This window comes from Crinia signifera, chromosome 6 (genome assembly GCF_055691185.1).
Source record: "Crinia signifera chromosome 6, ASM5569118v1, whole genome shotgun sequence".
NCBI classification, from domain to species: domain Eukaryota; kingdom Metazoa; phylum Chordata; class Amphibia; order Anura; family Myobatrachidae; genus Crinia; species Crinia signifera.
This window is the reverse complement of record NC_139222.1, coordinates 19,949,255-19,971,640: the sequence shown is the minus strand read 5'-3', so window position 1 is coordinate 19,971,640 and position 22,386 is coordinate 19,949,255. Positions and strand designations below refer to the sequence as shown.

General features: G+C 44.2%; 1 protein-coding gene across 1 annotated transcript in view; it reads left to right on the top strand.

Annotated features, from left to right (window-relative positions):
* Window positions 1–16,745, top strand: part of LOC146010038 (uncharacterized) — a 30,324-nt gene extending 13,579 nt beyond the window's left edge. Inside the window, exons 5-6 of the mRNA XM_083150867.1 lie at window positions 2,690–2,930; window positions 13,223–16,745. Coding sequence (XP_083006993.1) covers window positions 2,690–2,930; window positions 13,223–14,703 — 1,722 coding nt within the window. The 3' untranslated portion in view covers window positions 14,704–16,745. The remainder of the gene's footprint in view (window positions 1–2,689; window positions 2,931–13,222) is intronic.
* The last annotated feature ends 5,641 nt before the right edge of the window (window positions 16,746–22,386 follow it).

Here is a 22,386-nt window from a genome sequence, read left to right as displayed (position 1 = left end):
CATGGGTCCTCAAACTGCGGCCCTCCAGATGTTGTGAAACTACAAATCCCAGCATGCCTTGCCAAAGTTTTGCTATAAGGGAGTGTTTAAACTGTGGCAAGGCATGCTGGGATTTGTTGTTTCACAACATCTGGAGGGCCGCAGTTTGAGGACCCATGACTTAGATCTTCATAGTGTAATCCGTATTAATCAACATGGGTTCGTGAAAAATCGTTTATGCCAAACTAATCTACTAGGCTTCTATGAGGAGGTTAGCAAAAACCTTGATAATGGAAACGCTGTAGATGTGATTTTCCTGGATTTTGCTAAAGCTTTTGATACAGTCCCGCACAGGAGGTTGATAAATAAAATGGAGGACCTGGGATTAGGGGCAACTATCTGTAGATGGGTAGAACTGGCTGTGTAATAGAGAACAAAGAGTGGTTGTGAACAGTGCCGTATCAAATATGATACCAGTACTAAGTGGAGTGCCACAGGGTTCGGTTCTAGGGCCCATTCTATTTAACATTTTTATCAATGATATTGGGATGGGGTTACTCAGCAATGTATCCATCTTTGCAGACAGCACAAAACTGAGCAGAGTTATTAAATCATCAGAAGATGTCACCACGCTCCAAAAATGATGTTGACAATCTAGATGAGTGGGCAAAAAAGTGGACGATGAGGTTCAATGTGAACAAATGCAAGGTCATGCACCTTGGGAGACATAACCAGTGTACTAGTTATAACCTAAGCGGGGATGAATTGGGTAATTCAGTACTGGAAAAGGATCTAGGAGTCCAAATAGACAACAAACTGGGGTGTAGTGCTCAATGTAATATTGCAACAAAAAAGGCCAATAAAATTCTCGCATGTATTAAAAGGGGCATGGAAACTAGGGACTCAAAAGTAATTATGCCTCTGTACAAAGCATTGGTTAGACCGCACCTCGAATACGCAGTGCAGTTCTGGGCCCGCACTATAAAAAGGACATCATAGAATTAGAAAAAAATCCAAAGAAGAGCAACAAAGCTTATTAGGGGAATGGATAGTTTAAGATACGAGGAGAGGAGGAGATGGGCTGCCTTTGTATGAGTTGAGTAAAGAGAGTGGATAATGTTGGGTATAAAGTGCTTTATTTATAAAAAGTTTTGGGGTAAAAGGTGGGTGGTGGGCCCGTCTGTGTGGATGCTGAGAGCCCCTGGGGGAATAAGGGCATCAACGGATCCCTTTTCCCTTATGTCTCTCTGCAGAATAGTTTGTATGTCCTGGGGCTTCCTCTGGGGGACGTCTCTGTATTGGTGCTGTTAGGATCCCCTTTGGTGATAAGGGTGTACAGCTTTATATAGTGCTTTATTTATATATGTGCATGTTACAAAATCAAAATTCGTGGAGCAGACTGTGCCGAGTGTGTTGATGCAGCGCCTAGTGTGTGTGTGATGCTTGTTTAGATGTCCAACGTGTTTCGGCTTATGGAAGCCTTTTTCAAGGCCGAAACGCATTGGACATCTAAACAAGCATCGCACACACACTAGGTGCTGCATCAACACACTCGGCACAGTCTGCTCCACGAATTTTGATTTTGTAACATGCACATATATAAATAAAGCACTATATAAAGCTGTACACCCTTATCACCAAAGGGGATCCTAACAGCACCAATACAGAGACGTCCCCCAGAGGAAGCCCCAGGACATACAAACTATTCTGCAGAGAGACATAAGGGAAAAGGGATCCGTTGATGCCCTTATTCCCCCAGGGGCTCTCAGCATCCACACAGACGGGCCCACCACCCACCTTTTACCCCCAAACTTTTTGCATTTTGTTTATGTAACATGCACCTATGTAAATAAAGCACTTTATACCCAACATTATCCACTCCCTTTACTCAACTCATACATAAGCAGTGCTTTAGCCCATCTCCTCCTTTCCATTTATGACCCACAGGGGGCACGGGACACCCCTGAGGCAAAAGCAGCGCCAAAACAACACCACCATAGGTGCAGTATAGCACCCAAATATTTCTACAAACTGCTACAAGGAGAGATTAAGCAATTTGGGACTATTTACACTAGAGAAGAGACGTTTAAGGAGGGACATGCTTAACATGTATAAATATATTAGGGGCCAATATAAGGAACTGTCAAACACCCTTTTTTCTGCTAGACAGGAATCTAGGACACGGGCACGAGTATAGAGTAGAAGAAAAAAGATTTTGTTCATCTGGAAGAAAAAATTTCTTTACAGTCAGAGCAGTCAAACTTTGGAACTCTCTTCCTGGAGAAGTGGTGTCGGCAGACACTATAAATACGTTTAAAATAAGGTTGGATAAACATTTATTGGTTAAAAACATCCACGGGTACATAGAAGAAACACAATATGTCTCTAAAATATCGGAACATATTATGCAGCAAAGGATTAGCTGTTATAACCATAGGTTGAACTAGATGGACGCAAGTCTTTATTCAGCCTCACCTACTATGTAACGATAAACACACACACACCCCTCGACTTTAGAGTGTTTTTCTCCCCCTCTAAACATTTTGGGGGTGGCCTAATTGAGGGAAGTGGCCACGCCTCCCACAAGTAGGCCACGCCCCAACACATTTACTGGGGACCAGCATACCTCTTAGCGGCCCTGGTCTTATACACTGATATTCTACAGTGTAATCTCAATAACCTCAGACATTCCTAATGTGGTATTATTTAGGTTCAGTGTGAAGATTTGTCTGATATTAAGGTTGAAGATATAAAGGGAGAAGAGACGGATGTGACTGATATTAAGGCAGAATATACAGAAGAAGAAGAAGATACGAATGTGACTGATAGGAAGGTAGTCGGAGAAGAATTTTATATGACAGATAAGAAAGAAGATACAGAGACAGAAGACACATATATAAGGGGTGATCAGCAGTGTAAGGAGGAGGAAATCCCTGCAGATCCCAGCACAGGTGAGGAATAATCACTTATTACATATTTTCCTTGTTCTGCCAATACAGCTTTCTCTTATCCTATACCCTCCTCTGTCAGACTAAGGTAATGAGGACAATGCATCTGCCTAGTGGGGGAGTCCAGAGCCATCAGCCTCTATAATACTCCTGCTATCCCCTCACATCATGTCACTGTGTGTTACCAGCCCAGAGATCTGACCAGTCTCCTCCCCACACTCTCTGGTGTATCTCATACATCAGGAGCCATCAGCCCCTATTATACTCCTGCTCTCCCCCTCACATCATGTCACTGTGTGTTACCAGCCCAGAGATCTGACCAGTCTCCTCCCCGCACTCTCTGGTGTATCTCATACATACCATCCAAGGAGGGGCGGATACAAGGCAAAAAGGCAAGAAGGGGGCAACCTAATTTTTAATTTATCTGATCACATACTCACCTCTGGAGAAACATCACTCCTGTCACTTGGTCTGTCTTTTGTGCCCTCGACGCGACATAACCGCTTTAACTTCGAGGTTGACCATTATAAATGTGGTCGCAAGATGCGACTCAGGGAATTTTTTGCTGATAAAATGACCAGCAATACCCCTTCCACGGCCAAAGCCCTTCTTAGACCCAGCCTTTTTGACCCACCTTCGACTAACCCCAGCATACGTACCTACCAGCGGCTGGTACATCAGGATGTATGCAACGACAAACATTACAGTAACCTGACGGCTGCTCAGAGACAAGCGATAACCACCCTAAAAGCAGATTCTAACCTGGTAATTGTCGCGGCAGACAAAGGTGGCTCGATTGTGCTGCAGAACAAATCTGCTTATGATTTAGAGATCTACAGACGACAGCACCTATGAGCTTTGTTCTACCAACCCCATCCCACGAATCAAACGGCGGGTGGATGTCACCATTCTCTGGGCTGTACAAAATCAGTGGATCACAGAGGGCTTGGCTAAATATCTCACTGTTGATCACCCCATCTGCCCCACGATTTACACCTTGCCAAAGGTGCACAAGACCCTGGACAATCCCCCGGGATGTCCCATCATCTCGGGGAGGGGATCCTTGTTGCAACCTTTGGCAGTGTTTATCGATGGGTTTCTGCAAAAGCTCATGCCCCTGATTCCCAGTTACATCAGGGACACAGGGGATTTTCTTGATAAACTAGGCCTAATACCTGATATAGGCCCAAACACATTGTTGGCTACTCTTGATGTATGCGCCCTATATACCGTCATTCCCCATGACGAGGGGTGCAAGGCAATACGTGAGCTGCTCTGCGTTGGAGCCCACCGCGATCCCCCCGTTGAATTTGTGGTCAAACTATTGGAACTTATCCTGACACACAATCACTTTATGTTCAACAACCAATATTATGTCCAGCGGGTGGGGACCGCGATGGGCTCCAACGTAGCGCCATCCTATGCCAACACATTTATGCATGGGTACGAGCAGCAATACATCCTTCCCTTCTATGGTAATCATATTGTTTATTTTAAATGTTTTATTGATGACATTTTTATTTTATGGAACGGCACATCCAGTGAGTTTGATGAGATGGTCAGTGAATTAAACAATCTACCCACCACCATCAGGTTTACGGGACAGGTCGATCCCCAGTCCATCAATTTTTTGGATGTTACTATATTCAAATGCGAAAATAAACTAGGCAGCACCCTGTTCCGCAAAAATACAGATCGCAACTCCTTATTGTATGCAACTAGTAACCATCCACCTGGGCTAAAAGATAGTCTACTGATATCGCAATTCATGTGGGTTTTCCGCAACAACACCTGCCCTGAACGCACTGAGTTACAGCTGCTCGAAACGAGGGACAGATTCCTCAAAAGGGGGTACCAGAAAAAGCTCATGGATGAGTGCTTGACGAAAGCTCGCTTAAAAATGTGTACTCCAACTTCCAAAACTGGTCCTACCAACATTTACGTCACTCAGTTTGATGACAAATCTACGACCATTGCCAGAGCCATTCGCCAACACTGGCCAGTTGTAGCCACAGATCCGACTCTGCACAAAGCACTACCTGACAAACCTATCGTGGCATACCGAAGGGGCAGAAACCTCAATCAGCTGCTTAAAACACAAGGGACAAACCAGCACCGGTGACACGACCTGGCTACACACCCGTAAACCGGGATGTTTTAAATGTGCTGGATGCACCACGTGCAATTCCATGATTCCAGGAGCCAGCTTCCCACACCCACACAGCGGGATTCCCATAAAAATTAAATTCAAATTGCACTGCTTAATGGATCATATCATCTACCTGCTTCATTGTCCCTGCGGACTGACCTATGTGGGTCTCACTACCTGCTCCTTTCGCGAAAGGATGGCGAACCACAGGAGTGCCATCAATAAGGCACTCACTAAAGGCAGTTCTGACAAACCAGTGGCACAACACTGTATGCTACACAAACATCAGGTTGCATCGATCAAATGTCGGATCATCGACTGGATCCCACCCCCACCTAGGGGTGGTGACAGAGCCCTCATTCTCAAAAAATGCGAGTCAAAATGGATCCACCGACTAAATACTGTGACTCCATTTGGCCTCAACGAACACAACCCGCTGAATATCTTTTTACGATAAACATCGAGGACAAGGCCATTGTTCTCATCCACTGGACACTTATGATTCATCTGAATTTTTTCAGTTCTGTACAATTGGACACTAGGTATATAAATATATACATCATCCACCAACGCCAAGCCTAGTCATACACCAGTGTCCCCGATCATATTGTTCCATTTTTCCCATATTTTTTACTATGCTGATTTTTCATGGTGGTGCTCTGGATTGTACTTTTTTCACTGAAGACCTCCTTTTTGTTTTTCTTTTTTATGCATGCATTGTCATGCATGCCTTGTCATGCCATTTATGGCATGATCTAGTTGTATATAGGGTTGTAACTTTATTGTTCATATTGTCCACGTCTTCTTTGTCTGTATTTGTGACCCCCTGCGTAGCTGTCAACACAGCGCCTACATCACGCTATTTCTAGCTCAATTGCTGTCAACATACATCAGCACATACAGTTCCGGGTTTCTAGGAACTCTGGTTCACTGGGCGTGTTCCTACACGGACCGCATTTAGTATATTGTGGTCCCCGGCCCGCCGCTAATCAGCGCACCTTCCGCTTCCGGTTTCTCCGGCTCCGTCCGGATTTTTATGCACGCACAGTGCTTGGTTTGAGCCAACACACTCAGCCCCGCAGTACCGGCTAGTGTTTGTTCATTGGTGCTACACCATTGCTATATTTAGTGCCATATTTAGCCCTTTTTACTACCATCTATGAATCCGGAAGTGATGTCATATGCGGTTCACCCTGGCATGCGGAAGTAATTATCCCAATCCTTCTCATTTGAGTTTTTGGCGCCCTTTTGACACACACGGGGTATATAAATCACAGGACCTACAGTGGTTCCTTGCTGTAGGAACCTGCTGTGTGGTCCACGCTGTGCTTCACCTTTCATGGATGCATTTGATGTATAACTCCTGAAGACGGTCCTGCTAGGACTGAAACGCTAACGTTGAGTACTAATCTTTCATTGTTGCTTATGTAAAATATAATACACAGCTGTTTTTATTTGCATGAAATTCGTCTGGAGAGTGAGTCTTTTTTCTGTGTGTGTGTGTGTGTGTGTATATATATATATATATATTCGGCAGCTTCCAATAGCAAACTGGATTTTTGACAAAATAGGGATGTGCGCGAAATTATGGTCACACACAAATTCCCTTTTACAAGACAGCGCCACACAGCTGCATAAATTTAATTCAAATTACTATTTGCATATTAATCAATTACATTTCTATATAAAAATCAAATAACAATAAAAACAATAGCTATGAATTATGTGGTACAATATAGTGACTGGAAACCACACTCTAATACATTCACATTCACATTGTTTCCCGTATAAGAAAAAAGTGTCCTGTGCCGTAGTTAGAGGTATAATAATTATTTGCGTCACCTGTTGGATTAGCTGGGTGTTGGTATCCAAAAAGGGCTAAGATCCTTTATGTTATTAAGGCAAATTCGGTACTTGTGAGTTATCCGGGCGTCCGATTTTTAAATCGGGTCGGATCGGGACATCGCATCGCATGCGACCATCGGATGCGATGCGATGACCCGATTTTTCCATAGGAATCAATGTTAAAATGGACTGAGTCCATTTTAACATGGAATTCAATGGGAAAAAGGGGTCCTTTTCATACCCCTACTATCCAAGTGGGCATGGAGTTGGATATAAACCTGTGGCGAGCGTAGCGAGCCACCGAGCCCGAAGCGTGGCGAGCGTAGCGAGCCCCGCGAGGGGACACGGAATACCGTCCCCTCGCGGGGCTCGCTTCGCTCGCCACGCTTCGGGCTCGGTGGCTCGCTACGCTCGCCACAGGTTTATATCCAACTCCATGCCCACTTGGATAGTAGGGGTATGAAAAGGACCCCTTTTTCCCATTGAATTCCATGTTAAAATGGACTCAGTCCATTTTAACATTGATTCCTATGGAAAAATCGGGTCATCGCATCCGATGGTCGCATGCGATGCGATGCGATATCGCATCGCATCTGATTGTATGCCTTAACTTAAGGCATACAATCAAAAAATCGGACGCCCAGATAACTCACAAGTACCGCAAATTCATATCCACTTTATATGCGTTTTTATTGGCTTATAAAATGATGATACTTCAGGCTAAAGAAGGTTCTCCGTTTGTAGAGGGTATCCGGAGTAACCAAGGTTGGTTCTCACAGGCGGCTCAAGCTCACCTGACCGGCTGCCGCCGCTTGATGTTGTACTGCTAGATGTTGTTGCAGACAGGGAGCGAGTCGTCCGTCTCCGCTTCCAAAAGCCACCATGTAAGTGGACTGGCCAGGAGGATCAAGTTGCCAGTTTGTTGTAAAGGAGTGTAAACCCTAAGGGGTCTCTGGAAATAATTACACTCCTTGACAACACCACTTTCCCGGTCTTATGACAGATCCCGGCTGGCTTTTGTCCAAAATACTTTGCGGCTACAATTGAACTGGCAACTTGATCCTCCCGGCCAGTCCACTTACACGGCGGCTTTTGGAAGCGGAGACGGACGACTCGCTCCCTGTCTGCAACAACATCTAGCAGTACAACATCAAGCGGCGGCAGCTGGTCAGGTGAGCTTGAGCCGCCTGTGAGAACCAACCTTGGTTACTCCGGATACCCTCTACAAACGGAGAACCTTCTTTAGCCTGAAGTATCATCATTATATAAGCCAATAAAAAAGCATATAAAGTGGATATGAATTTGCTTTAATAACATAAAGGATCTTAGCCCTTTTTGGATACCAACACCCAGCTACTCCAACAGGCGCCGCAAATAATTATTATACCTCTAACTACAGCACGGGACACTTTTCTTTCTTTTTTATAAACACATTTTATTGGGTGAATCACGAGCAGTTGACAAGTGTAACAAAATACCTTGACATTTACAAAATCAACATTGAGTGGGCTCACAATAAGGTGATTCAAGATTTTCTATTTAAGAAAGAGAACCTCGCGATGGCAGTGTGGCCGACCGCCCGGAAAGACATTTCCGCGAGGCGAGTATAGGAACCAAAGGCGGATAGTGGGAGAAGAAAGAATTTATAGAGGCTAAGAAGAAAGGATAGACAGAAGGACAGGGGGAGAGAAAGAGCGGGGGGGGGGGGGTGGCCTCGGAGAGATGTTCTAGAGACTAATTGAGGGGGGGGGGTATTCTGAGAGGTCAGCCAGGGAGACCAGGTTTTATTAAATGTTTTGAAAGAGTTACGTAGAACAGCCGTCATGTACTCCATTTTGTAAACATACCAAATACGGGACATGATCGTTTGCATGGGGGCTGGGGAGGGTTTTTTCCAGTCGACGGCAATTTGACATGTCATAGCAGATACTATGTGACGAAATAGTTTATTCTGGTGATGAGTGAGAGAGGGTAGATTTAAGGGAGGTAGAAAGTATTTGGGATCAGTGGGGACAGTAACTTCGAATAGATTGGAGAGGAGGGTAACAACCTCTCTCCAAGTATTGGCAAGTTTCGGACATGACCACCAAATATGTATAAATGTGCCCTCAGCTGTGCAACCCCTCCAGCACCTATCTGAGACATTTGGATACATAGTTTTTAAACGTGAGGGAACGTAGTACCAGCGATATAGCAGTTTGTATACATTTTCTTTAATCCTCACACATATCGAGCTGGAGGCAGCATTATCCCAAATTTCAGACCATTCTTCGGAATCTATACAGTGACCTAAATCTCGTTCCCACGCTAGCTCGTGCAGATCGCGGTTTGTACCTGTATCCTCTCCTAGGAGTGAGTAAATGATAGATATTAGACCTCTAGTCGATGAGCGTTTCCAGCCAATATATTCAAAGGAAGTTAGGGGTCTAGCAGTGAGGGTAGTTACAGTTTTAGAGTGAAAGTGTCGAATTTGCAAGTATCTAAAGAAATCTGTGGTCGGGACAGCCGTTTTATCGCGAATATCTGCGAACTGAGGAAAATTGGTATCACTGGCTATATCGTTCAGATAATAAATATTTCCGAGTCTCCACTTAATAAAGGCGGATTTACAAAGACCAGGGGGGAAGTCTGGGTTATGATATAGTGGGATCAGTGGGGATGGATTTGGGGCTAAACGAAAACTTTTGTTAGCGGAGTCCCAGATAGCTAATGAACGAGAGACCACTGGGTGGGCGAGTGCCATACGGGGACGCTTAGTCCTGGGGAGCCACAGCAAGGATGACATTGTGGCTAATCCCAACTCTCCTGCCTCAATACCCACCCAGACCTTCCCCGCACCCCCGGGACTGCTCCATTGGACACATTGGGATAGCTGTGCAGCATAGTAGTATTTCCGAAAGTCTGGGATACCCAGACCTCCCTGTCTAGCTGGGCGTTGAAGCAGTTTGAGTCTTATCCGTGGGCGTTTTTTGTCCCATATAAAGTGGGTGGTTTGATGTTGTAGGAATTTAAAAACGTAGGTAGGGATATATATTGGAAGGGTTTGAAATAAGTAGAGGAGACGGGGAAGAATGTTCATTTTGATAGAGTTTATTCTACCTATCCAGGAAATAAAATAGGTAGACCATGCGGTGAGATCAGATTTAATGGTATCTAAAAGGCGGGGGAAATTTGCCTGAAACAATTGATGATGGTGGTGAGTTAGGAAGATCCCTAGATATTTGATTTTCTTTTTGTGCCAGTCACAAGGAAGCATGGCCTCTAACTCTGGTCTGATTGTTTGTGGGATGTGGAAATCAAGGACCTCAGTTTTTTCTACATTAATTTTATATCCTGACCGTTCAGAGTACAGTCGTATTTCAGAGAGAAGAGAGGGGAGGGATCGAATCGGGTTCGAGATAGATATTAACACATCATCGGCATACAGTGCAATTTTATGTTCGGAGGGTCCGGTGCGAATGCCGTGGATATCTTTATTATCTCGAATCCTTGCCGCCAGTGGTTCCATAACAAGAGCAAAAACTAGTGGGGAGAGGGGACAGCCCTGGCGGGTACCATTAGCTATTTCAAAGCTGTCTGAGATAACTCCATTGACAGAGACCCGCGCGGTAGGGGAGCGATATAGCGCATGAACACCATCTAAAAATTTACCAGCAAAACCCATTCTCTCGAGGACAGCAAAAGGCCAAGATATACGGTCGAAAGCCTTCTCCGCATCGAGAGCCAGGACCAGTGAGGGAAGCTTCTGTTTTTGAATGGAGCATATCAGGTCTACAGCCCGTCTAGTATTATCGGATGCCTGGCGTCCTGGAATAAATCCCACTTGGTCTGGGTGTATCAATTGCAGGAGGAGAGGTGCTAAACGAGATGCTAGGATTTTGGCATAAATCTTCAGGTCAACGTTTAATAATGATATCGGCCTATAGTTGGGACATTTAGTCGGGTCTCTGTCAGGTTTCGGAATCACCACAATGTCCGCCCTAGTTGTTTCTGGTGCAAAAGATTCACCTTCTAAAACATTATTAAAGAGAGAGGTGAGATGTGGGGCTAATTCCTTGGCAAAAAGTTTGTAGTATTGGGCAGTAAAGCCGTCAGGGCCCGGGGCTGCGGAGGTACGCATAGAGCGTATGGCTGCTATGGTCTCTTCCTCTGAAATACGAGCGTTAAGAGCAGACAGGTGAGATTCGGTAAGCGTAGGCAGCGGAGTAGTGGATAGATAAGAGTGCAGTCCCTCTGTGGGAGAGGTGAAAGAGGAATCTGTTAAATTATATAGCTTGCTATAGAATGTCCGAAATTCCTCAGCCATCAGTTCGGGATCATAGGTGAGGGAGTCTAGTTTCTGGGAGAATAATTTGTCTATAGCACTTAGTGCTTGGTGGCGTCTTAATTTGTTGGCTAGCAAGGAGTCGATTTTATCAGTTTTATCGTAAAATCGTTGGCGTAGTTTTTGTAATATCTTTGCAGCACGATGTGATAAGAGGGTATTCAGTTGACCTCTAATGGTCTCTATTTGTGCAAATACAGGGGAGCTGGGGTTCGTCTTGTGTTGGGATACTAGCTTTGCCAGCTGAGATTCCAGTGATTGAATCTCTGCTGCTGCTTGTTTCCGGATCGCTGAAGATTTTGCAATGAGGGAGCCTCTGATGGTGGCTTTATGAGCCTCCCAGAGGATACCCGGGGAGATGACACTTTTCTTTCTTATACGGGAAACAATTTGAATGTGAATGTATTAGAGTGTGGTTTCCAGTCACTATATTGTACCACATAATTCTTAACTATTGTTATTGAAATTGTAAATTGAATTAAATTTACGCAGCTGTGTGGTGCTGTCTTGTAAAAGGGAATTTGTGTGACCATAATTTCACACTCATCACTATCCTTTATATAGGTTGGAGAGGAGCCCTGGACAGAGATGGAAGTTTGGTAGGACAAATAGGAGCAGGTTACAGTTAACCCAGTCTAGAGATGACCAGTGGATGAGGGTCTTATTTGTCTCCAGGGTGAGAGAGGGTCTGATCCTGGAAGCTGCCAGTACTGGGACAGGGACTGAATGTGGGGATTGTAAGAGAGGTTTGAGGTAAGGATGGCGCTAAGGTGGCCAATCCCTGGATTTGGCCCAATAAATGGCAGGATTTTGATAAACTCCAATCACGTGGTTTTCCGATTAGACTGCATGCGCAGTCTAATGCCGGGCAGGGTCTCAGCACTCGCTCACAATGTGCCTGGCTGTTTCTGATGTCTGCAGCACTGCGCAGTGTGACGGTCAGAGGTCACGCTGCGCAGGTCGAACAGCCGCACTGCCGGAGGACGTACAACCGCTTTGCCCGCCCACAGCCGCACTGCATGCCCCAGCCCTGCTCTGAGACGCGCCTCCAGCTCCCCAGCGCCCGGCCATGCCTCCAGCAGCACAGCATCTCTCCCCGGCCCGACTCCCAGCCACCCACCGGCACCCTGCCATAAAGGTAATACCGGGGCATTTTTTTGAATTTTATTAGGTAAGCCAATCCAGGGATCCTGGGTATCCCGGTATTGGGAGTTTTTCAATCCCGAATTCTGGGATGGAGAGAATGCCCCGGGATTGGCATCCCTAGATGGTGCTAAAACAGAGGCCTTGCAGCATCGTTGGTGAGGTGTCAGTAGATAGTAAAATCATGGTAGGCGAGGGGGGACCCCAGAGTGTGTGGGGAGGCAATCTGCTCAGTCCTAGGGTTTATTTACTAGAGGTCCATTTAAAATTCAATATTAATCGATGTTGTGCTTTTAGTGCTAGAACACACATTTACTGACAGTTGGATTTTCATATTCATTTTTAAATGTGTCCTAGCCCAGGAAGTCCAGCATCGATTAAGAGCGAGTTTAAAGCAATCAATATTGACCTTTCGTAAATATATTCCTCAGGATGGGTATATACTTATAGATATATCTGTAGATATATCTGTGGACGGATTGGGCAGCGTGTTCTCTATAAACCCTGCCCAATCCATAATAACCGATGTCACAACTGGGCGGGTGTAATTACATGCGCGGGCCAATTCAGCTGTAGATCTTTACTGCCTACTGCAGCGGGTGTACGGGAGGTCAGGAAAACGCCCATGCACCATCTAGCTTTAGGTATGTTGACCATCGGCTGTGTTGCAGAGCTGACACAATATGTCTCACCGACGTCATTCACAGACCAGCGATATATCGGCCAGTGTGTGCGCAGCATTAGACATGTTACGTTTAAGTGCTAAAACATCCATGAACATTTGCTTCTCAATGTAAACCATTCTGTCTGTTGTCATTCATCTGTTTCCTGTAGATGGGCGCACAAGCAGGAATACCTCGGAGGGAGATCTCATTGTGTCTCCAGGTTATATACTAGAAGATAAGAACATCAGACAAGAGTCTCCAGAGGAAAACCCCATTATACCCAATACACACCCAACATTTCACAGTGCAGATATTTCATCTGGTCCCTCTAGTCATGAGGAACCTTCTCCTGATCATTCAGACCTTACTAAACACAGTACAGACCATAAAGATGATACAATATCATCCAGTTCTGAGTTTGGTAAGAGTTCTATACATCAGTCAGTTTCTGTTTTACATCAGAGACATCACACAGGTGAGAAAACATTTCCATGTTCTGAATGTGGGAAATGTTTTACACATAAATCAGATCTTGTTAGACATGGAAGAGTTCACTCAGGTGAAAAACCATTTTCATGTTCTGAATGTGGGAAATCTTTCACATGGAAATCAAATCTTGTTGCACATGAGAGAACTCATACAAGTGAGAAACCATTTTCATGTTCTGAATGTGGCAAATGTTTCTCACGTAAATCAAATCTTGTTACACATGAGAGAACTCATACAAGTGATAAACCATTTTCATGTTCTGAATGTGGGAAATATTTCACACGTAAATCAAATCTTGTTACACATGAGAGAACTCACACAAGTGATAAACCATTTTCATGTCCTGAGTGTGGGAAATGTTTTAAAGATAAATCGTATCTAGTTAAACATGAGCGTAGTCACACAGGTGAGAAATCATTTCCATGCTCTGAATGTGAGAAATATTTTACAGGTAAATCATCTCTTGTAAAACATGAGAGACTGCACACAGGTGAGAAATTATTTTCTTGTCCTGAGTGTGGGAAATGTTTCCTAAATAAATCCGCTCTTGTTCAACATAAGAGAAGTCACACAGGTGAGAAACCATTTTCGTGTCCTGAGTGTGGGAAATGTTTTACACAAAAACAGCATCTAGTTACACACGAGAAACTTCACACAGGTGAGAAACCATTTTCATGTCCTGAGTGTGGGAAATGTTTTAGACAAAAACACAATCTAGTTACACACGAGAGACTTCACACAGGTGAGAAACCATTTACATGTCCTGAGTGTGGGAAATGTTTTAGACAAAAACACAATCTATTTAGACATGAGAGACTTCACACAGATGAGAAACCATTTTCATGCACAGAATGTGAGAAATGTTTTAGACAAAAAGACAGTCTAGTTAAACATCAGAGACTTCACACAGGGGAGAAACCATTTTCATGTCCTGAGTGTGGGAAATGTTTTAGACAAAAACACAATCTAGTTACACACGAGAGACTTCACACAGGTGAGAAAACATTTTCATGTCCTGTGTATGGGAAATGTTTTACACAAAAACACAGTCTTGTTACACATGAGAGACTTCACACAGGGGAGAAACCATTTCCATGCTCTGAATGTGAGAAATGTTTTAGACAACATGAGAGACTTCACACAGGGGAGAAACCATTTTAATGTTCTGAATGTGGGAGTGTTTTTAGAGATAAATCAACTGTTTTTAGACACCAGAAAACTCACACACAAAAAATATAATTTCAATGAGCTGATATATGAAATGGAAGCTTAGATACTGAATTCCTCCATCATCCGTCGGGTGTGGATTATTAGATAGACAGTGTTTAGATAGACCGTTAATAGATCCCCTTTCCATGCCCCCTACCACTCCCCCTTGTACGCCCTTTTGATATGAACTGGAGATGCTTTGATATCATTTCATATAAAAAAGATAGTTGTTTTGAATCGAACGTCGCGCGTCAAAACAAGAGGCTGAAAGAAGCCTATTATGACGTATTAAAACAAAGGTAGTTATTGCGGTGTTGATAAATATTATGAAGCAGTTAAAAATGTATTTCAAATATCCCACGTAAGAAAATGTTTAGAAGAGCAAAACACATACACATTGTACAAGTCGTTGAGAAAACTGAAAGCCACATGATTTGCGTATGATTTTGGTTTCGCTCATAGTCCTGTCAAAGTACTGCAACGGTATTCAATATATATTAACCATCATCGATCTATTCAGCAACAGGGTCTGACTGCTACGACAGGCGCTAATGTTTTTTAAAAAGTATTCCAGCTGGTGGCCGTGCCAAGAAGCTAAAAACTGATAACGGTAAAGAGTTTCTAAAAGGGCAGTATTCAATGAGAAAAATGTGCCGTGTTTTATGGCGAGTTTGTGCTATTTTCGCGTTGGAAGGAGCATTTTGCTCTCCAAAAGTGAACCACCCTATTCAATGTGATATTTTCGCCGTCTTTCTAAGTGATTTTCGCCGTGTCTCTCCGTGTAGCAATTCTCCATCTTTTCATGGAGAAGTGGAATGTGAACTTTTAAACTAAAAGTTTATTTTTTTTTAATTTGTGTCAAAAAATTTAGGATTTTTTTTCTGTGAAAGGGCATGTTATTTTAATTCATGTGCTTATAGCACATGAATATATATTTAATTAAAAAAAAAATTAAATTTTTTTTTTTTTTTTTACACAGAGCAGCCAGCATATGCACGATCGGGTGCAGTGAATACTGAGTCTATAGGGGGGGGGGAAGCATGTGCTGCCTGGGTCCCGGGGAGCCCACCTCCCCTCCACATATGTTCTGGGGCAGCCAGGGAGACTTTAATCTCCCTGGCTGCCACCGGCTCCCTGCCGCGGATGCTCGTCCGCTGCAGGGGTTAAGACTCGCCGCGAGTCTTAACCACATTGAATAGTGGGAGCAGGAGTGGCAGCGAGCCCCCTGGAACAAGGCGAGTGCATGTCGAGAGAAAAAATCTCTCCCCATGCACGGAGAATAATTCTCATTGAATACAGCCCTAAGTCCTAGGAAGTCCGTGGAATACAATCGATGTACGATGACACATTCACACCTGTCATGTCATCAACCTGTAACAATAATGATGGTTCCCACACAATGTAATCAGCGCTATGATTACACAACTCTCACTAACTGCGTAAGCTCCGGTTACGTAAGTGGCGCCGTGAAACTACACAAGTACCTGCTTTATTTCTCTACTGATTTTGCCTTGTTTTGACGCGCAACGTTGAACAACATTCTCTTCAAAACAACCATCTTTTTAATATGAAATGATATCAAAGAATCTCAAGTTCTTATCAAAAGGGCGTACAAGGGGGAGTGAGGGGGGCGTGGAACCTGTCACATTTAGTTTGATAAATCCTGGAATTATACATACTAGGTCAACATGAGTTTTTCACATTTTTTGGTGTCTGTGTTGACATGGACTCCACATTAGTGTAAATTGTACCCTCTTTGTTTCTCTCCACCTTTGGTGCAAGTTACACACATGTAATGCCGGGGGCCACATCTGATTGGCTGAATGCCTCTGTCATTTATGCTGATGTTCCAGTTCTATTGCTGCTGTGATGTATTGCCATGGTTACAGTGACATGAGCGATCAGTGTGCAATAAGACTCCATGTCTCCTAGTCTGACTGTATATGGGAAAGCAGCTGGTGTATGTATTACTGAGTCATTATATAACCGCATTGTTGTACCTGTGCTTTATGTATAACAGCCTCTCTGCAATATATATGTAATAAATACACTGTGTGACCCTGTACTGTAATGTGTGTGGTGTATACTGATATTTGGGCCATCACTATGACTCTGCGCCTCTTGTCACACCCCGGGCACCTATGTAGGAGGTGCATGTGCTGGGATTGCCGAGCCGGCCACGTTCCGTGGTACTCACAGCCCACAGGCCCAGCACCATGCAGCTTTATGGATCCCATTTGGCATCCGGTACTTAGACACAACTCCCGGCCACCTCCACATGAGCCCCATAATGTGGGATCTGTTACTCTGTCACTGGGGTCAGAGCTGGGAGATAATGTGTTCCCACAGGGCAGGTGCAGGTGTCTGATGCTATGTGGCAGGATCTGTACAACTGCCCCCATTATATAACATGAGACACATAGGGGGAAATGTACTAAGATGGGCGTATACGGCAGATCCCCTTACAAACTGGTATGAATGAGATCGGTCATATACAATCCGAATGGAGAATACAACTAATTTCATCATATTATCCTCATTCATATTTTCCAATGATGTAGCCATTCGTATTCTGTTACCGGTGGGTTAAAGTTCAAAGAGACCAAGATGTCTGGATCCCAGAAAAGTACTTCAGCAAATGACTATTATTAAAGTATGAATTTATTAAAGTATACTTATCTATGGTTGTTATCAGCAGGATTTCCAATACAGCATACACATCAGCAAACTCAGGAGCCCCGCCCCCTGTATCAAGAGGCTGAGTTGGTTTCTTCCTGGCACTTCTGCAGTCAGTGTTCATCCAAGAAGGAGGCTACCCTAACACTGACAGGGTCCTGGTTATATAGGCTGCAGAGGCTACCCTAACACTGACAGGGTCCTGGTTATATAGGCTGCAGAGGCTACCCTAACACTGACAGGGTCCTGGTTATATAGGCTACAGTGACTACCCTAACACTGACAGGGTCCTGGTTATATAGGCTACAGTGACTACCCTAACACTGACAGGGTCCTGGTTATATAGGCTACAGAGGCTACCCTAACACTGACAGGGTCCTGGTTATATAGGCTACAGAGGCTACCCTAACACTGACCGGGTCCTGGTTATATAGGCTACAGAGGCTACCCTAACACTGACAGGGTCCTGGTTATATAGGTTACAGAGGCTACCCTAAAGGGCCCCATACATCAGCAATTAATTGTGACAATTTTCAGATAGGGAGATGATTGCCACAATTAATTTTAGATGTGTGGGCTCCCCCTTTTGGCAATCCCAATCAAAATCGCCAATCGATTGCTTAATCAGGTTTTTAAACATGTTTAATAATCTGGTATTATCTGCAGATCTTTTTTATATGTGTGGGCATCCCCAATTCGTCTTCTTCATCTATTTACATTATGAACAGCTGAAATGACAATCGATTGGGCAATTTCCAGACATGAAGATGCAATCTTTAGATGGAAAAATCTGCCGATCACTGAAATAAATCTGTAATGTGTGGGCAAAGTCAGATAGATTGTAAAATCCATTTATCTGGCCAAAATATCCCTATATCTGAAAATCCATAAATTGTGATTGCTGATGTATGGGGGCCCATTACACTTACAGAGTCCTGGTTATATAGGCTACAGAGGCTACCCTAACACTGACAGGGTCCTGGTTATATAGGCTACAGAGGCTACGCTAACACTGACAGGGTCCTGGTTATATAGGCTACAGAGGCTACCCTAACACTGACAGGGTCCTGGTTATATAGGTTACAGAGGCTACCCTAACACTGACAGGGTCCTGGTTATATAGGTTACAGAGGCTACCCTAACACTGACAGGGTCCTGGTTATATAAGCTACAGAGGCTACGCTAACACTGACAGGGTCCTGGTTATATAAGCTACAGAGGCTACGCTAACACTGACAGGGTCCTGGTTATATAGGCTACAGAGGCTACCCTAACACTGACAGGGTCCTGGTTATATAGGCTACAGAGGCTACCCTAACACTGACAGGGTCCTGGTTATATAGGTTACAGAGGCTACCCTAACACTGACAGGGTCCTGGTTATATAGGCTACAGAGGCTACCCTAACACTGACAGGGTCCTGGTTATATAGGCTACAGTGACTACCCTGACAGGGTCCTGGTTATATAGGCTGCAGAGGCTACCCTAACACTGACAGGGTCCTGGTTATATAGGCTGCAGAGGCTACCCTAACACTGACAGGGTCCTGGTTATATAGGCTGCAGAGGCTACCCTAACACTGACAGGGTCCTGGTTATATAGGCTACAGAGGCTACCCTAACACTGACAGGGTCCTGGTTATATAGGCTACCCTAACACTGACAGGGTCCTGGTTATATAGGCTACAGAGGCTACCCTAACACTGACAGGGTCCTGGTTATATAGGCTGCAGAGGCTACCCGGTACTTATGTGTTATCTGGGCTCCCATGTTAAATGCACCCTATTTTTTCATACCCCTACTATCCAACTACGCATGGAGTTAATTGTATATAGTGTGGCGAGCCACCGTGCCCGAAGCGTGGCGAGCGGACGCGGTCTCATAAGAAAAACGGGAGCCCAGATATTACATAAGTACAGCTGTTTTATATATGCAGTGTAGACTGTAATATTATCTTAATGCAAATTAATGCATTAATAATAGAAGTGGAAACTGATATATTGACAAATGTGTACATAGGATTACATGGACTAGAGTTGTGAGAACAAAGCAGCTGGGAATGGACACCGGACAGCAGGGGGATGGTTCCCGCACCTGCCCACATATGTGGAACACAGTTAGAATCTAATAGCTGGTATTGTCTCTGACCTGATCCGTGGCGCTGAAGGTGCAGGTCCTACAACTGACCCAAGGAACTCCATATTCATAAGTGGATACATATTTGGATACAATAAAAGACCGACTTGTTACTTGAAATTGGATTAATTACTAACAGAAAAAGCTGTTTAGTCCATTATACCAAATCTTGAATACAAGACTAGGGTGGCCAATCCTGGATCCTGAGATTTGGCTCCAAAATGTCTGGGATTTCAATCCTGGGATTGGAGTATCCAATTTCGGGATTAGTGTGCGCATGCGCAGCCTAATGCTGGACGGCTTCTGAGCACCCGCTCAGAATCCGCCCGGCTGTTCCCAACCCCGGCATGCGGCCTGTGACCTCTGACCGTCACGCCGTGCAGGCCACGGTGTCCTGCCACAGCTGACCGCTCCCGGCCCCACTGTAACTCCTGGCCTCCCCTCCTGCCCAGCTGATGCTGCTGCTACCACTGGCAGCAGGCAGGCACCCCCGCAGCGCTGCTCTCTGCCTCACTCCCGGCCGCCGCCTGCCCCTGTAAGTATATCTGTGGGGTGGACAGGGCGTGATTTTTTTTTTTAGGGATGCCAATCCTGGGATCTCGAGAATCCCAGGATTGAGCATTTTTTCAAACCCAGAACTCGAGATTGGCATCTAGGATGTATAGAGATTCCCTGGCATCCCGATACAACACTAACACGACTTTGTGAATGTAAAATGCTTTAAAATCAGCATTTCTCCATACAGGTGGTCACTAGTTGCTTAATCATGGTGCATAATTATGTGGTGTAATTACTGTATGAACCATTATAATATATAGAGGAGCATACATAAACCAATTATTGTCAATATTATTTATTTTTTATATATTCATTACTGTTGCATATATCAATGTTATTTATGTGTACTGTGACTTTTTTATGTTTATTCTTAGCATTTAATAAATAATATTTCTTAATTTGCACTTGGTGTGGGAGGTTGATTCAGACATATTGCACAGATGGGTTTTTGTAAGTGAAACCGCACTTGACTTAATTAGCACAGTACCTCACTATCTATGTTTTTACAATCTAAGACTGCCTGGCAGGGGAAGTAGAAGGGGAGGAGTTGGACACCCACACACCTACAACATAAAGTGCCCATCCTCTCTGTAGTTGCCCTTCTATTCCCCACTAATACTCCAGTGACACCTAGTGGACGAAGGAGAAATATAAAATTTTAGGAAAGCTAACTTTGAATGGTTCAGTGAATCTTTAAACAAGAAACTGAGGCGAATCACTGCACTAGCCTAGCGAGCAAGAAGGCCCGAATCAGGCCCTGAGTATGACGTGTTATTTGAGGGAAGAAATGTGGGAACCTTAAAAAATTTGCTCAAACACTAACAATTAAATGTAGAAAGCATTGAGGACAATATCAACAGGAAAAAGCCACCATGAAATATGAGGCTGGAGTGAAAAGTAATGCCCCCATGGCTAGAAGTATTTTATCTGTGAACACTTTCTTTGTACATGACTCAGTTGATCCTCTATGTAATGCACAATTCACTTTTCAACATAGCCACCATCCCTTTCTACCCATGTGCGCCAACGCTTTCCGAGTCGGGCAAACCCGTCGGAGAGGAAAGCTGGTGGTTGTTGTCGACACCAGGACCGAACAGCAGCTTTCACCTCATCGTCAGAGTTGAAGTGTTGACCATTAAGATGCTCTTTCATCTTTGGGAAGAGGTGAAAGTCGCAGGACGCAAGGTCGGGGCTGTACGACGGGTGTGGCAAAACCTCCTTGATCTGCAGGCGCTGCAACCCTCTTCCCAAAGATGAAAGAGCACCTTAAGGGTCAACACTTCAACTCTGACAACGAGGTGAAAGCTGTCGGTCAGTCATGGTGTCAACAACAACCACCGTCGTCAATCATTAGCGCACATGCAGGGAAAGGGATGGGGACTACGTGGAAAAGTGAATGGTGCATAACATAGAGGATAAACTGAGTTATTGTGTACAATAAAAAGTGTTCAAATGTGTTCACAAATAAAATACTTATAGCCATGGAGACATTACTTTTCACTCCAGCCTCGTACTACTTTGGAAACCGCAATACTCCATTTCGAGCGCAGTAGTCCAGAGGGCAACCAAGGCCTTGTGGCCGATAATTAAGAGAGAAAGAGCTTTACCCAGCAACAAGACCAGACCTACGGTGTGTTACACAAGGGGCAGAAATATAAGGGATATAGTGGTTCACACTGATATCACCAACTGTGAGAGTACGACAGTAACAGCTACCCCATTCCTCACAAAACAACCAATCTGTTACCGTTCCCGCAAGTGTAAGAATATGGTAGTGTGCAGAAGCGATATACTGTATACTTGCTCCAAGTTTATATAGTATTTAGCAATAAAGGTTGTACTACATCTACTGTATTAGGCATGTAGGGGAAAAATTATATTGGTCCGATATATTCGGGTATTAAGTAGCTAGATAGTGGTGCGAATAAGTGTTAGTACTTTTTACCTTTTGTCTTTTTGTTGTACTATTTAGTTTCATTTTTATATATATTTTGATCGGTTATCCTTTTATTCTTTATTCATTAGTTATATGTTTGGCACCCTGATATTGTTGGACTACTTGGTATAGCGCACACATTTTCCAACGTCACAATGTACATCGCATGCTCGTTGTAACAGTGTCTGATTGCTATGGGCTATACTGATGCGCTCAGTTGTTCTGACCTGTCGACCTTTTTGTTCCTTCTGAGCGATATTAGTCATAATATCGGACAGTGTGTATGCTACCTATGACCATGCGCAGTCCCGACGCTCTTTCATCAAGGTTG